This window comes from Leucopleurus acutus (assembly GCF_964270905.1).
Source record: "Leucopleurus acutus genome assembly, chromosome: 5".
Classification (NCBI taxonomy): Eukaryota; Metazoa; Chordata; class Mammalia; order Artiodactyla; family Delphinidae; genus Leucopleurus; species Leucopleurus acutus.
The window spans coordinates 10979467-10995650 of record NC_139147.1 but is presented as its reverse complement, the minus strand read 5'-3'; the positions used below and the strand labels follow the sequence as shown (position 1 = coordinate 10995650).

General features: G+C 41.0%; 1 protein-coding gene across 1 annotated transcript in view; it reads left to right on the top strand.

The window, feature by feature from the left end:
* MRPS6 (mitochondrial ribosomal protein S6) overlaps positions 1-16184 on the top strand; it is a 65500-nt gene that overhangs the window by 35401 nt on the left and 13915 nt on the right. The window contains exon 2 of the mRNA XM_082840314.1: positions 13746-13885. Within this exon, the coding sequence (XP_082696440.1) occupies positions 13746-13885 (140 nt within the window). The remainder of the gene's footprint in view (positions 1-13745; positions 13886-16184) is intronic.

Genomic DNA, 16184 nt, shown 5'->3' with positions numbered 1-16184 from the left:
GGTGTGCTCATTCTTACAGAGGTAAACATGGTCAGTGTACAGAACTAGGAAGTTCGCGTACACATCTCCTGATGCCTCCAGTTGTAAACCAGCACCAGAGGTTTCTTTTTAGCCTCCCCTTTCTATGTTTGTATCTCCCTTCTCCAACAGCAAGAAATCTGATAATACTGACACAATACTGACAAAATTTACTTATTTTTTTTCAATTTTACAGTGCCTTAGAATTAAAGTTTTTGCATGTCTAAAAGTGTTTTTATTCTACTCATTTGTCTGAAAGTTTGGCTGAATATAGAATTCTGGATTGGGAAGTAGTTTCCTTCAGAAATGTGTAAACATAAGGCCATTCTTTTCTAGCTTCTAATCCCTGTGTTTTAAAATTTCATGATCATGTGCCTTGAAGAAAGCTTTTCTTTCACTTGTACTGGCCCTCAGTGGCCTCTTTCAATTTGTCAACCCCGTGTCCTTCAGTTTGGGGGTAATTTTTCTCCTCTTTTGGAACTTTTGTTCTTGTCTTGGATCTTCTGGACTGGTCCACTTGGTTTCATACAGTCTTTTAATTTTCACCTTTGTCTTTCTGGTCTTTCTAGAGGTGTATCTAAACTTTATCTTCCAACCCTTATGTTAAAAAAGCATTTCTTTTAAATTTCTGTCAGGTTTTTAATTTTTAAGAGATCCTTTGTTCCCCAAATCTTTCTTTTTTATGGCCTTGTTCTTTTTTCATGTATGCTGTATTTTCTCATCTTTGAAGATGCTTAAGTTTTCTCCTTCTGCATTGTTTCCTCCAGTTTTTATTTTGTTTGTGTTGGTCTCTCATGTTAAAGGCTTTTCACAAATGTGTTCTGATCTTTGGTGGTTTGCTTATGTTTAACGGGGTGGACTAAAAAATGCTCTGAGTGTGTGGGTGGAGTTTCGGCCTCATTGTTGGGCTTTCAGGGCCTGGCTGTTGGTTGAATGACTACTGCAGTCTCTTTAGAACAGGTCAGATTCCCCACAGAAAGTTCTTTGAATGATAAAAGGCCTTGGGCCATCATTCTGGAAGCCAGTCGGGAGGAAGAGCACAGGGGTCTTCAGCATGCAGTGTGCCTTTTTTTCTTAATTCCTTTTTGGTATAATATCTCCTCTTACAGCTGTGCCTGTGTCCTGCAGTCCATGTACTTCTCTGTTTTACCCACTCCAGAGAATCAACCTCCAAACATGCATCTAGAGGTCCAACCAACTTTCATAAACTTTCAACCAACTTTATTTTAGTCCCCCACTCACCCCTATTTTCCGAGGTGTACTCAGTGTTGCCAATTCCCAGATCTTTTGGGGAATTCTACAGTGTAAATATGGTTGACTCTTGGTTTTCCCCATTGCTGCTTTTCTCCGTCTGCTTTTTTTCTAAAATTGAATTGCTGTTTTCCCCTCCTTTCTCCCTCATTCTTGCAAAGTTGTACGTTAAAAAAAAAAACAAAAAAACCACTCCTTTACAGTAGTTCTAGTAGGTTTTCAGGAGGGAGCATAACATGCTTATGTTGAATACTCCAACTTACTGGGAAATCCTGGTATCCACTCTTCACTTAGCATTTGAAGCTTAAAATTTCAGAGCCTGTTGCCAGTTTCTGCCTTATCCTAAAGAACATGTTGTCAACCAGAAGCACAGTGGGAGTTTAAAAATTCTGCTTATCTTAGGAGTTATATGTGACCTCCAAGTTTGGATGCAGTACTCCAGGGTAGATGCTGCTGATTTTAGACTGGAAGGAGAAATAAACACAACAAAATGGGGGCTATCGTTACTTTGGGTTTTACTCTCCTTCCAATTCTAATTGGAAATTTTATTGTCATGCCCTATGGCAGATTCTCTGTAAAATATTATTGTCTCTACATAAGGCTTGCTGACTAAGTTACCAGATTTCATAGGTTTTTGGAGGCTGAGTTTTGTTGTAATATTCTCTGGTACACTCTAGGAGTCGAATGTCCATTGGTTTTATTAGTAGTCCCAAGAATCTTCAGAAGTTTGGAGGCACCTTTACGTGTCTCTCACTATGGTTTTTTTTTTTGTTTTTGTTTGTTTTTTTTTGTGGTACGCGGGCCTCTCACTGTTGTGGCCTCTCTCGTTGCGGAGCACAGGCTCCGGACGCGCAGGCTCAGCGGCCATGGCTCATGGGCCCAGCCGCTCCGCGGCATGTGGGATCCTCCCGGACCGGGGCACGGACCCGTGTTCCCTGCATCGACAGGCGGACTCTCAACCACTGCGCCACCAGGGAAGACCCTTTTTTAAAATTAATTTATTTTTGGCTGTATTGGGTCTTCGTTGCTGCGCACGGGCTTTTCTGTAGTTGCTTCGAGCGGGGGCTACTCTTCGTTGCAGTGCGTGGGCTTCTCATTGCGATGGCTTCTCTTGTTAAAGAGCACGGGCTCTGGGTGCGTGGGCTTCAGCAGCTGTGGCTCATGGGCTCTAGAGCGCAGGCTCAGTAGTTGTGACGCACGGGCTTAGTTGTTCCGCGGCACGTGGGATCTTCCCGGACCAGGGTTCGGACCCGGGTCCTTTGCATTGGCAGGTGGATTCTTAACCACTGTGCCACTAGGGAATTCCCGCCCACTGTGTCTTTATTTCCACCTTCCACCTGTTTGTTCCTAGTTCCTTGACCATATACATCTCTGTTTTTGACTAACAGGATATGCTTAACTTTATTATGTATCTCTGCCTTTATATATATATATACACACATTATATATATGCATTTTATATATATATATGCTGTTTTTGTTTTTGCAATGAAGATCTTATTTCTCCTTGAATTTTATTTCATTTTTTGGTTTAATCCTTTCTTCCTTTCTAGTTGAATTAAGTACAGTCTGTCTTTCCATTTATTCTTTGATGTACGTATTCATCAAACATTTATCGAATGCATCCTGTGTGCCAGGTTCTTTGCATCTCCAGCATCTAGTAAAGATGAATAGGAAGCAACCTTGAAGAGGCTTTGTTAGGGAAGGACATGTACTTCTAAATAATTACACTTGCAAGATAGGATTAGGGGAGGAAAAGCACACTTTTCCTAGGAAGTAGCTGAATCTCGAAGGGTGTTTTGATCCCTTCAGTTCCTCTGTGCTTTTATGCCCTTTCTCCTCCCTGCTCTTTGGAGCAGTGTAGTCCCGTAAGTACCTTCCTCCCACCACTTGAGTTAATACACACCACTGCAGTGTCTTAGTTGGTGATGACACTTTTGGTGTGTTGTTCAGCAAGGTATGCAAATCTGACTGTCTTGCCAAAGCCCAAGGTTCTGATTATTTCGAGGCATATTTTTAAAAAATTTCTCCTAACCCAGTCAGACTGATATTTTTGCTAAACCCATACACTGATGCTTAGAAGATTCACAGAATCTAAATTGGCTTTTCTCATAGCCCTTTTGTCTCTACTGTCAGTATCCTTTGCTGATTCTTACCTCCTTGGTCTCCCTGTCATTCCAGTGCTGTCCCCCTTCTACTCTCTGAACAGGATGAAATATAAGGCGGAGGCAGTGAACTGAATTGTGCATGAAGGAGAGCAATCAACAAGACAGGTACAGCTCCATGATGTCTACCTGATGCCTGCTCTCACTATCAGTTTCATGAGCTGTGGCATTTCATTTGCTTGCTGCCATAGTAACCAGGACTCCTGCCAATCTTCTTGTTTCCCATCTTTTATTCATCTGTAAGTGCATCTGGAGGGGAATGAGGAGGAAAGAAATGGAGATCTCTCAGTAAAAGGATTGTGGATTTTGGAATGTTCTCAGAGTAGCAAACATGGGTACCTTAATTTTGGCATTTTCCCAGCTGTTCAGGCAGTATTAACCACAAGTAGTCACCTGTTGTGATTGTCATTTCACATTCAGGGAGGGCTCCATTATTACTGTGAGAAAAGTGGAGCATTTATGTTCCTTAAATTAGAGTTGAAGGAGATCATTGCTGAAAATCCTTTATAAACTACAGTTCAGCCAGAATCATTCATCTTTGGAGTGGTGAGAGGCTAGCCAGCTTCCTACTAGAATGTGGTTTTCACCTTTGTCCACACCTGGGGAGCTTTGAAAAATCCTAGTGCCCAAGATTTTTGAATCCCCAATAGACCAATAGAATCAAAATATCTGAGGATGAGACATAGGCATCTCATTTTAAAAGCGCCCCAGATGATTCTAATGTGCTCTAGAGGAATGCCTTGGTAATTTTGCCCTTTTCCTTTGACTTACCCGAATCACAAAGGGAATGGTTGGTTATATGCAAATGAGCCCCCACTTTTGGTCTTAAATGGCCTCTGAATGGCATTCTTTGAGTTGAGACCTTGGAAAGAAGTGGGTTTATTAAGGAACAAAACTGCATTATGGTTGAACTACTCATGTTTACTGATAACCTAGGCACATAAGTAATTGACAACTAGTAAATTCATGTGAAGTTGGATCTCATGTAATCATGACTTCCTTCTTTCTCTCTGTGTTAGTTCTTTAACTTTATTCATTTATAGCCTTTTGATACCAATGCCGGTATTTATGTCTCTATGTGGACTAGCTGCAGGGGTCCCTTGGATGCCCATTGCATTTAAGGTAAGTCCAGTTTATGATTTAAAGACATTCTGCCTACCTTGCAGCTGAAGTTACTTTACCGATCATCCTATTATTATTTTATTTATTTATTTATTTTTTGCGGTACGCGGGCCTCTCACTGCTGTGGCCTCTCCCATTGCGGAGCACAGGCTCCGGACGCGCAGGCTCAGCGGCCGTGGCTCATGGGCCTAGCCGTTCCGCGGCATGGCATGTGGGATCTTCCTGGACCGGGGCACGAACCTGTGTCCCCTTCATCGGCAGGCGGACTCTCAACCACTGCACCACCAGGAAAGCCCCATCCTATTATTTTTATATTTGCAAATTCAGCCATGCTACGAACTGTGACTCTACTTCATTTGCACTTTGCTGTTGGCACAGCGTTAATCTATGCTGAATCTGGCAGTCGTTGGACCCTTATTCCTCTGATTTTTTTCTTCCATTCTTCCCTGGGTTCTTTTTATTTTCATCATATCATCCAAAGAATACATTTTTGTGTCAGATTTCCCAGGTCTCAAGGATCTGAGTCTTGGCTGCATGGCAATAGAATGGGCAGGCTCCTCTTATTTTTCACATCATCTTGCTTTCATTGGCTGTTGTGTTTTCAAGGCCACAGTTGGCCTTTTCCCATCACATCTCTTTGGTCTGCTCTGATTCTAGAATCAGAGATCAGAGATCTCTGGGCTCCTGACTTCGAGATTCCAGTTTTTCCTCTGATTCCCAAGAGACAGAGCAGCCAGTTGTAAGAGCTCATGATGCTGGAAGTATAGCTTACAAGGCTCTTTCAGTAACCGCTGAAAAGCTGCCCATCTATACCTCCCTGATTATTAATTTTTTAAAACGTATATGGGTATGGAATCAGTATGGATATGGCATGAGTTCTAAATGTTGAGGCATAGTTTCAGGGCTTTGACACAGAATTCACGAACTGTGGCATCTAGTAAGATAGCAATTGGCATAGACTCAGGGGAAGAAATTCTTCTTAAAACAGAACAAAACTGAATTCGCTCCCACCCCCACCCCAAAAGTTTTTAAATCACCTTTTCATTGCTCATTGTGAGAGAAATCAGGTAATAAAGTGCAGAAGGAAGAGAATAGAATACTCCTCTCATCTTACTATCTAAGGAAAACTGGTATCATTTAGCTGTATATTCATCCAGACTTTTAAAATATATGTATCTTAGTACTTTTTTTCTTTTGGAAAAAACTGGACTGACCCTACATGCTGGGTTTTTTTCTTTATTATTATAATATTTTCATGTCAGTATGTAAGGATCAGCATTCCTTTTGTTTTAATGGCTGCATAGTAGTTGTTCAATCAGTAAAAATAATTTATGGAACCAGACTCCTATTAATGAAGAACTACATTTCCATTTATTCACTATCCTAATAATTTTGTGGTATTTTCATAGCTAAATCCTTGTGCCTGGGTATGACAGTTTTCATAGAGCAATTTCCTAGAAGTGGCTGTAGCATTGAAGGCATACATATTTTAAACTAATACATATTGCCAAATTGTCCTCCAGAAAGTTTACGTTTTTACCAAAAGTGTGTTTGAAGAAACTAAATCTTAACGTTCTGGGCAAAAAAAATATTGCCGCGAGTGGAAAAAAGCAATGGCTTCTACCTGTACCGAGTACAGTGTCCACATTGATTCTACCCCAAATATAAATTCCATCAGAACCTTCTTAATCCAGACCTGCTCTGAGAGGACCCTAACTAACGCTCCTTCTACCTCTTGAAGAGGTGTTCTTCAGCCTTTAGAGTCTGGCTGAGGTCTGCCATCTCCAAACCACCAGTCAGAAGTGTTTCACCCTCCCTTTATTAGTTACTTATGTGTGTCTGCATATCTACATCACAGACTTCTAAAGGGCAGGGACTTTGTATTTCATATCCCCGTGGCTATCCTTTTGGGGGTGGATTTCACAGTGAGCAACTTGGAAATACCTGTCTTGAGGGAGGCACTTTGAGAGGACTGTTTGTGGATAGCTATTAGGTTGAGCCTTAAGAAATGGTCAGTATTTGGACTGTTCTTGATCCTCCCAAATGGCAGTTTCGTAAGGTTCAACCTATAGTTCTGATACCCACAGAGTTTGATATATTTATAAGAAGTCATCCAGTTTGTACTCACTCCATTTCCAGATGTGGATGTATACACCTTCTCTTTTACAGCTGATTTATGCCATTAAGATTATTTTAAAATTGTTCTGCAATGGAGAGTTCTAGATGCCCCCGCATACTTGTTTCTCATGAATATGAGTGTGTATATTGAATATCATATTCATGAGTGCTTTTCACTTAGTACATGCTTCAGCAACTCCTAGGGCTCTATTGCTTTAACGGTTAAATGACCACTTGATATGTCTGAACTGTGAATTTGCAGTATTTAACATTATTTTAAAATTTTGAGATATTTTCGGTTTGCAGAGTACACAACAGTGGCTTATAAAAAGAAACAGGTTTTCACCTCATTAGAGTATTTGTTACTTTCCCAGTACACTTGATGTGTATTGGTTCCCGTCTCTTCTCCTGTCCTCTCCCCCGCTTTTTAAAGTCTGTTAAGTCTTTTTTCGTAGTTATTTTATATTTTTTTAAATAAATGGTTTAATGATTCATGGGCAAAGTAGTAGAGCAGTTAAAAGATCTCAAGTGTTTTCTATCGTTGACCTTTAAAAAATCTTTAAGAGTTACTTTTCTAGTCACTTACCTACAAGTTATAATAGTGTATAATAATAGTTCATTATAGGTAAGTATAATCATGTTCCAGCATGTATTTATGTATCTTTACTTTTTTTAGTGTTCTAGATTTGCCCTTACTGAATTTTATTCTAATTTTTAAAATAGCTTCTGTGCTTAGTAATTTTTATCCTTAATTACTGGGAGGACTGCAGCTCTTGATTCAATAAATTGTGGGGCAAAGAGGTTCTACTGAGTCATAAAAATATTTGATAAAACAGTTCCCATGGAATCATTCCCAAAGTCGGGCTCTGTAGATGTTAGGCAGGGCTGGCACCTCACACATTTTGAGGTAGGTGGTGTCCATTCTCTGCTTCCAACTGAGGTCTGCTAGTGGCAGAGCTTTCCCTGGAAGCTGGTTCTTCTGTTGAAAGCTGTGCTCACAGATTTTCTTTTTCAAATTGCTGTGAGACTCTCAATGCAGAATTTCCAGGTACATTCTCTCTATTTGGAAATGTAAATTTCAAGGAAATTTTCTTAAGGAGATTACCCTTGGAATTAAGATGCAGCGTTGGTTGGCAAAGGCTTTTACATTTACATTTTCACAGGTTTTGACAGTTTTCTGACCTGGCTCCACCTTCCCTAAATCCTACTTGCTCCTGGGAGTTGCACTACTCTTTGTAGAGTGAGAAGGGTGAGGTGTAGGTAGATGCTTCACGCCATTAAATGTTGTGGATTCTATGTGGTTTTCATTTCCTGGTGGGCCGTGAGGGTGTTGTAGTGATAGCTGGGTGCACCCGAGGGCCACTGGTTCAAAACTGTCTTTGCCAGAGAGTCTAATTTACAAGATAATTTTGTTGAAAAGCTTCTCTTCTGGGATGAAAATAAGTTTAATTAGATTAAACACTGGTCGTTGACCGATGGTGTTTATGATAGTCCCATGAATTCTTAGCTTATAAATAACCTTACTGAATGGGGGTTTTATTTGAGGGGCAAGTAGAGATGTCCTTCCTTTTATTTTCCTCATCTCCTTGCTCTTTATTCTTTTTTATAGAAACTTTGCCCATTAGAATCCCTAGAACTGCAGTTTGCAAAATGTGATCTGAGGAGCCTTGGACTTCCCAGAGACCTTTTCAGGGGGTCACTGCAAAAGCAATAGTGGGTAAAACAGCTGGTGCCTTCACATAAATCTAGGCACCACCACCAAACTTTACTAGTAGTGTGTTCCTCACCACCATGCAATTGTAGTGTTTGTAAAAAGGCGGTTGCACTTCAGAATGTCCTTCAGAATGATGAGTGGTGTCAGAATAGTATTGGAATTTAATCTCAGCAGGGCCTTTAGAAGTCGAAAAGTCTAACTTCCCACCTGGTGCAAAGATTGAAATGACGGTCATCCCATATCTTTGCATTTCGAGTGATGGGAAGGTCAGTTCTTCACAAGGCAGCCTATTTCACTCTCATATAGCTGTAATTTTCAGAAATGTGTTCTTGTTTATACATCAGTGCTCTGTTTCTCTGTAATTTTTACCTTTTGATTCCAGTTTCTCAGTGTCCAATCCAAATAAAACATACCTATCTTTTACATAGTAGCCCTGAAAATATTTGAAGTTAGCTGTTGGGTTTTCCCAAAGCCTTCTTTTGTAGCCTGAACACCAGTAGGTCCAGTAATTAATAATAATAATATCAAAATTTGGTTTTAATTTTGTCTAGGATGAACTTTCTTTACGTATTGTTTAGTGTAAATTCTTTGGATAGTATTATATCTTATCACAGATAATTAGAACAATCCAGGTTTAACATTTATGTTTATGTATGTTAGTACTTTATATTTCTGAAGTACATGAAATATTTAGTTTCACTTCTATTAGATGAATTCTGGATTCTTTTAAACCGTAGTATTGGTATTAACAGCGTTTTGGCACTACATGAAATAAACAGAAAAACGCTAGTACTGTAATGTTGCTTCAGTATTATGGTCACTACCCTGATAGTGAGGTATGTTGTATATGAAAAGTGGCTTCAAATTGTATTAGAGAAACGAGGAAACTTCCAGTCCCTCGGGGGGAAAATGAGAGTAAGTAAGCAAGAGACCCTGTTGGGGAGGTACATTTGATAACGCTAATTTATTCAACCACCATTTCTAGCGCCCGCTCCAGACTCTTGTAGATTTGGGGAGTACAGTTGTGTACAAGATGGACAAAAGTGCTTGCTCTCCTGAAGCGCACATTCCCGTGATGAACGGGCATTCATAAATCGCTGTGTAGAAGTAAATGAGAATGACATAAAGAGTCCCTGAGGTGGGTGGGGCACTCTGGGGTGACGAGGATATCAGAAGAAAAGAGAGACTTTTTAAAAACTTTGTGCCCCCAGGATATTTTGAGAATTGTGACATAAATGTTGTTTGTGAGAGGCTTATAGAGACAGAAAATTTGTTGAGAACCGCTAATTTAGCACATGAGGAAACTGAGGCACAACTTTAAAATGGATACATTTTAATAATTTATTATTAAATTTAATAATTTAAAGAGTGGCATAGCATTAGTGAAGGAGCTGCGACTGGAGTCCAGGTTTCCTAGTTCCCGTTCACATTTCATTCACTGTTTCTTTTCCATACTTTTTTTGTCCAAGTGAACGTTTTTGGCTCTCCAATCTGTGCTGTAACAGAATTGTGTTTCATTGACATATGGTGGGTTGGAGGAAAGTCTTAAGGAGCTGCTTTCAGATGGGGTGAGAGAAGCCCGTAAGGAGCACATGCGCACAACCTCTCTTAGAATAGTTGGAATTAAAGGGTTCAGAGACCTTGTAAATGAGAATTACGCCAGCAAGATCGTGTGCTTCCTGTAGACCATATGTTTTTACAAATTGAACATTGTGCTGTGTTGAGCAGAGCTTTTTTTTTTCTTTTGGAAGCCTAAAATTTTTATTTTAATAGACTTAGAAGTTTCACCAATAAGGGAAGTTGAAAGCCTGGATTGATTAGATTAGGAGCTTGGTGGGTGGAATGGTGATTTTGTAGAATCCCTTCTGAATCCTGTGGTGATTTGAACAGTCAGGCTGATGTTCCTTATTAGGTTGGCGCCCTGTGTTTCTGCCTGCGGACCCATCCCATGGGGAGCTCACTGTCTGTAGCTCAGTGGCCCAGGCTTATGGTATTATCTGTGGTACATTTTGGGGTGAGTGGATTGAGGCCTTGCCAGCTTCCCTCAGTCCATTACACTGTAGAGCAGAGGTTGGCCAGATAGTAACTAGTTTAGACTTTGAGGGTCATATAGTCTCTGCTGTAATTTCAAGTCTGCTTTTAGCATGAAAGCAGCCATGGACACTATGTAAATGCATGAGCTGGCTGTGTTCCAGTAGAACTTTATTTGCGAAAGGAGGTAGTGAGCTAGATTTGGCCCACAGGCCCTGGATTGCTGACCCTTGACTTAAGAGTGACGAGGTAGGTATATGGGACTAGTTGAGCAGCTCCCTTAATAAACAGGAAGTCTTTTAACCCCTCCTTCATCTTTTTAACTTTTGGGTAATTTGAATTACAGTGAAATGAATGTGGCCATTCAAACAGTCTGCAATTTGACCTTGACCTGCCAAAGTTAAAATGTGTTTTGATATTTTCCCAAGTTACATTCTTGTTAGGTGGCCTTTCCCCTTTTTTGGACAGAAGCAAATCTTATTATACAAGCTCTTACTTCAGAAGAGGATGCTCCATGTTTCATACTGTAAACTCTTCAGTTGGAATTTAAACAAGAGGCATTGAGATATATTCCTTTTTAATCAGGCAACACTGAATTAAAATTTATGATTTGGGTAGCTAATCAGAAGACTGTAATCAAAGTGTGGTGTGTGTGTGTGTGTGTTTGTTTGTGTTCTCCCTTACCCATTCTTTATTTGGATAGACTGTTCATCTACTTATCATAATTTAATTGATGCAATATCGAGTCAAGAAATAGCATTTTTAATGAAATGAAATATTACCCTGCTGTTAGTAATGAGGTTTCTGCAAAATACTGAAACGTCTGTGAACTAATGAAATGTGAGAAGAATTTAGGCTCTGTTTGATTTAGAACTATGTAAAAATATTTGTTTACAATTATAAGGAGAAATTGCCATAGACTTTTTACCTAGTTCGTGTTAATGCAAAGAGATTTTGGCCCTTATTTTTGTTTTCAGGAAGTTTCTGTTTATCATAAGGCTGCTTAAATATATAAATACACATAATTTTCAGTAGGAATTTAAAAAATCCCTAGTAGACTACAATATGAAATAAAAGTAGAAATTTTATTTCTACACCTTAAACTAATACTTAGTGCATTCACAGCATTTTAGCAGTATTTGTCAGAAAGAAAATATATAGGTATGTAGGGGATTTTCTTCAGTTACTAGAGTGTACACTTAAAATTGTTCTGCAGTTTTCTTTTCATTTGATCCAAAATGAGCCACTGGAAGGTAGCCTTTTCTTAAGTTCACTCCTGCATTGAAGATTTCTCTGCTTGCATTTCTTCACTTATGTCTGAGGAGAAGTACTCTTTTCCTTGCCAGGGTGTCCTCTGGCCTCCTCCCCCGATTTGACTTTTGTCAGTGTTCCTTTTCTTTGCATCAGGCTCTTCCACTTGTTAACTGCCATGTAATCTCAAAGTCATGACATCTCTCAGAGGCCCAGTTTCCAAATCTATCAACCTTCTTGGCTCCTTTTTTTGTGTGTGGTGAAGATTAAATATGTACCAATAAAACACTAGATCTGTGTTGATCACGTAGCAGTTACGCAGCAAATCATATTGGCCATCGATGATGATGTTTAAAACATCCGACATTTTATCCTTCGACTGGTTCATTCCCCTTTAACTGCTAACTTCCTTGTGTTTTCTCTCTCCTCAAAGTTGACTCAAATTTGTTTGCCCCTCAGGCTCTAGAGCTTTCTCTTTCTGTCACCTCTACCTTTGCAATCTAGCTTTTAGCCCCATCTTGCTAAGTGACCGTGCAGTCACTGTGCTGTGGTTTTTTCTTCATCTCCATCCTGTCATTCTGGAGGCTGCCTCTTCCCTTAGTTTCTGTGACAAGGGAGGTCTGGTTTTCCTTTTGCTGTTTGCTTCTCTGACTTTGAGTCCTCTTGTCAGCCCCCAAATGTTTGCACTCCCCCCGCACCCTGTTCTGTTTTTGGTCTCTTTTCTTCTCTCCCCACCCCCTCCCTCAGTGCCCTCACTCCTCCCAGGGTTTCAGAGAGCCTTTCTCTGCAGATGACTGTTAAATGTGTAATTCTAGCCTGCCCTGTTGTTTTGAGCTTAAGGTTTACATCTTGAGAGGTCAGCCTGGAGGAACTGTGGGCATCTCAGACTCAGCATGTCCTAAACCAGAGTCATCTTTTGTGTCCCCAGCCAGCTTGTCCAGATTTCCCTTTAGCTGTTAATAATAACCCCATTCTCCCAGCCACCATGTTTGGTGCCCCTCTTTTGCCACGCCTCTCCCTCATTTTCCACATTCCGTTAGTTGTGTCTGCTCATGTTTACCCCTATAAATTGTCTGTTCTTCCAAAAGTTTTTGGTGTATACATGTGCATAGAGGGCTATCTGGAAGGAAATTCACCAAAATATTTGAAGTCCTTTATCTCTGGATGATGGGATTTTATATTGTTTCAATTTTGGTTTTTAGTAACAGGTATTGATTGTTTATATACTTGGACCCAACCTACGATCTTAACTTCTCAGTCCTCCTTGTCCTGTACTTCATCAGATGGGACTCCTAGCTGTTTCCTCAATACTTTCTTGTCTCTGCTCTTTTACTCAATGCCTGGTTTGTTTGTTCTTTGCATCTCCCGTTGTCATTTTCCAGGGCTCCCCTCCAGACCGCTTTCTTTAATGGAACCCTTCTTCCAACTGAATGTGCTTTCTCTTTTCATGAGCTCTCTGGTCCCTATGTCACTTCCGGTGTTCTGCCTTCTGGCCTTCTTACATGGGTTTTTGAGTTCATGTCTTTCTTAGATTGTAAGCTCCATGCGGGCAGAGATTGGGTCTTACTCATCCTTTCTCCCTTTTGGTTACAATCTCTCAGTTTTTCTTTGGGAGACAACCCCTTTTCCCACTGGCTGTCTATGGTTTTGGTGAGATGGTCAAAGTGTCCTGCCAAGAGGATGCTCTTTCCCTGGAATTTGAATTTTGAATCATGGGCTACAAGGACTGACAGTGATTGGTGCTGATTCATCCTGGCCAAGGTGCTCTGAAGACAACACTCATTAGTTCCTGCCTCCCAGATCCCTGGAGCTGCTCTGGTCCCTGAACTCTCCAAGGCCTGCTGCTTCAGATTTTCCTTCGTATCTGTGAGCTATCTCATATCCTTATGATAAATGTGTCTTTCTCTCTCTTTTTTTTTTTTTTAAACTTTGTTAGCCAAAAGTAGTTTCTGTTGCTTTTACCCAAAGATCCCTACCAATAGAGCTGTTATGATTGGAACTGACCACACTTGATCATTCTAGTTCTTACATTGATTCTGATGTGTTTTTTTCTTCTTTTTAAAAACAAAAACCAGCCAGAGACCGCTGCTGCTTTGAAGCGTACACTTGAAACCCTGATGGACAGAGGGGCTGTGGTGAGGAACTTGGAGAACCTGGGCGAGCGTGCGCTTCCTTATAGGATCTCCGCCCACAGTCAGCAGCACACCAGGGGAGGGTAAGTCCTTCGTGAGTCATTGGACACGTGCCTTTGGTGGGCTCCGTAAGGTGCGCTGTGTAATTCATCTCAGGAGTTATTAGACGCTCATAGTCAGATCCCCACTGCGCCAGGTGGCGTGCAGTTACGTGCCCCAGCAATGTTGTGCTGCAGATGGGATGCATTTATGCTGACCCACAGTAAGCTAATCAGAGCTCCCAAAGAGATCATGCCAGCAGTAATACATTTATAAGCTTTTGATTGTGGGAAACTTTTCTCGTCAACTTAAGCACTGTTTTCCCCTGGCATTTCTTTAACTTTCGCCTTTAAAACACCTCATTGAGCAATGTGTTGTCTACCTACTCAGTGCATCCTTTGTAAATATGAAGGTTGCAGATAACAAGCAAAATGTACTTATTACTAATGTGTATAACCAGAGCCTAAAATCCCCAATAGGAACATGGTTTTACCTATTCCAGCCAATTTTAATCACAATTTTCTGTAATGGGACCTTTTTCTCACATAGTATATAGCGAGTTCCTCAAACATGTCAAGGATTTGATTTTATAGTGATACCTATCCTTGTAGAAATTCTTCAAGGTCAGTTTGTTGGGTTGGTTTGCCGCTTCTCTAAACTCATGCCCAAGGTTTCTGGTTTGGAGGAAGAATCTTATTTTGTTGGGTTTCCTAGAAGTAGGTGATAGAGAAACGGGAATCAGTTTTTAGGGAGCAGGGAAAGTCCAGGACTAGAAGACTTGATTCTCCTTCTGGGGCTCCCAGCTGTGTGGCCTAGACCAAGTCACTTGGCTTCCTTGGATACTGAACTCAGGTGGTCGTTCTCGCATCCACTTTGTCACAGTGGTCAAATGAAATAACCTCTGAAGATGTGCTCTGTGGACAGTACTGGGTGTTGTATGATGCTGCTTTTAGTCATGTGGGGCGAGCAGCCTTGTGCAGGTTTGCTACACGTGATGGGCCCGAGTAAAGGCACACCCGACGCCGGGCTTTCTTACTGCTTGTAAACCTTCTGCCGAGATGTGGCACAGACTGCACGTTTCTTTTGATTGCTTCACCTTGTTTTGTGCTAGCGTTCAGCTTCCTGAGGGCACCTCTGAAGAGTGTGCCTGAGGCGTTGCTAGGCAACCTGAAATGCTCGGTGGCTTATTCCTCTCCACAATCATAACAACAGTAAGCAATGGAGACTGTGTGTATAACATTTTTTTTAAACTTAAACCAAACAAAGGGGTTTGGTTTTAATAGCAAGGCTCTGAATCCTTTTGCCTTTTTTTTTTTTTTTTAAGAGAAGCATATAAAATTTGGCCAAGAGTTATTAGCCAGGTTCTGTTATGGAAGGCACTGAACAGGGAGAGAAGTCAGTTTCCTCATTATGTGCTTTCAGGGATGTACAGTAGGAATGCTCTCTTCTGCCCCCTTTCCAAGTAGAGGATTTGACCTTGTTGAGGGCTAGTGTGACCAGCATCCTGGAATTTGCATTTCTCACAGTGCGTGGGTAGCGCTGCTGCTGCTACTGTGAGGACCACGCTTTGAGAACTGCCGCATTAATTCATCTAGTTTTCAGGCCTCTGTGTGCGGTGCTGGGGTAGGGTGGTACTCTTTCTCCTTTATGGATAGAATAAACTCAGATCTGGGAAGAGCTCACCTGGAATCAAGCCAGAGCTGCTGACAACCCCAGACCTACATTCCAGATTCCTGACAAGGTGCCGGTGCCCCACCAAGGGCTGTGTTGCCGTCACTTAGTTCATTTATAGTTAAGGATTTTACTTCTGGGTGGTTTTTCTGTTGGTTTGTTTTTTTACTTTCGGACTCCTCAGAGAAGAAGCAGCAGCATCCTTAAAATATACCATACTGTGTCTATTATACATCAACATAAAAAGGTGGTGCCTAGCCCCAGTGGGGGAGGTTCATGTTTTAAGTTTGCTTTTCTGAGGATAAATCAGTATCTGGTATTTATTTGCTTGAGGTAGTATTTTCCAAAGTGTGGTCTCTGAAATGCTAGTGATACAGATATGCTCCACCAAAAATGGAGGGTGTGTGTGATCAGTCAGATGTGGGAAGCCTTAAAAAAAAAAAAAAAAAAGTGAAAAAAAGTGACCTCCCTGGCAGTCCACTGTTAAGACTCTGAGCTTCCGCTGCAGGGGGCGTGGGTTTGATCCCTGGTCAGGGAACTAAGATCCCACATGCCGCGCATACCGCGCAGCGCGGCCAAAAAAAAAAAAAAAAGTGTGGGAAGCCTTGCATGATCTAATCCTGGAAATCCACAGCACACCTTGGCGTATAAATGGTGAGAAGCCCTTCCATA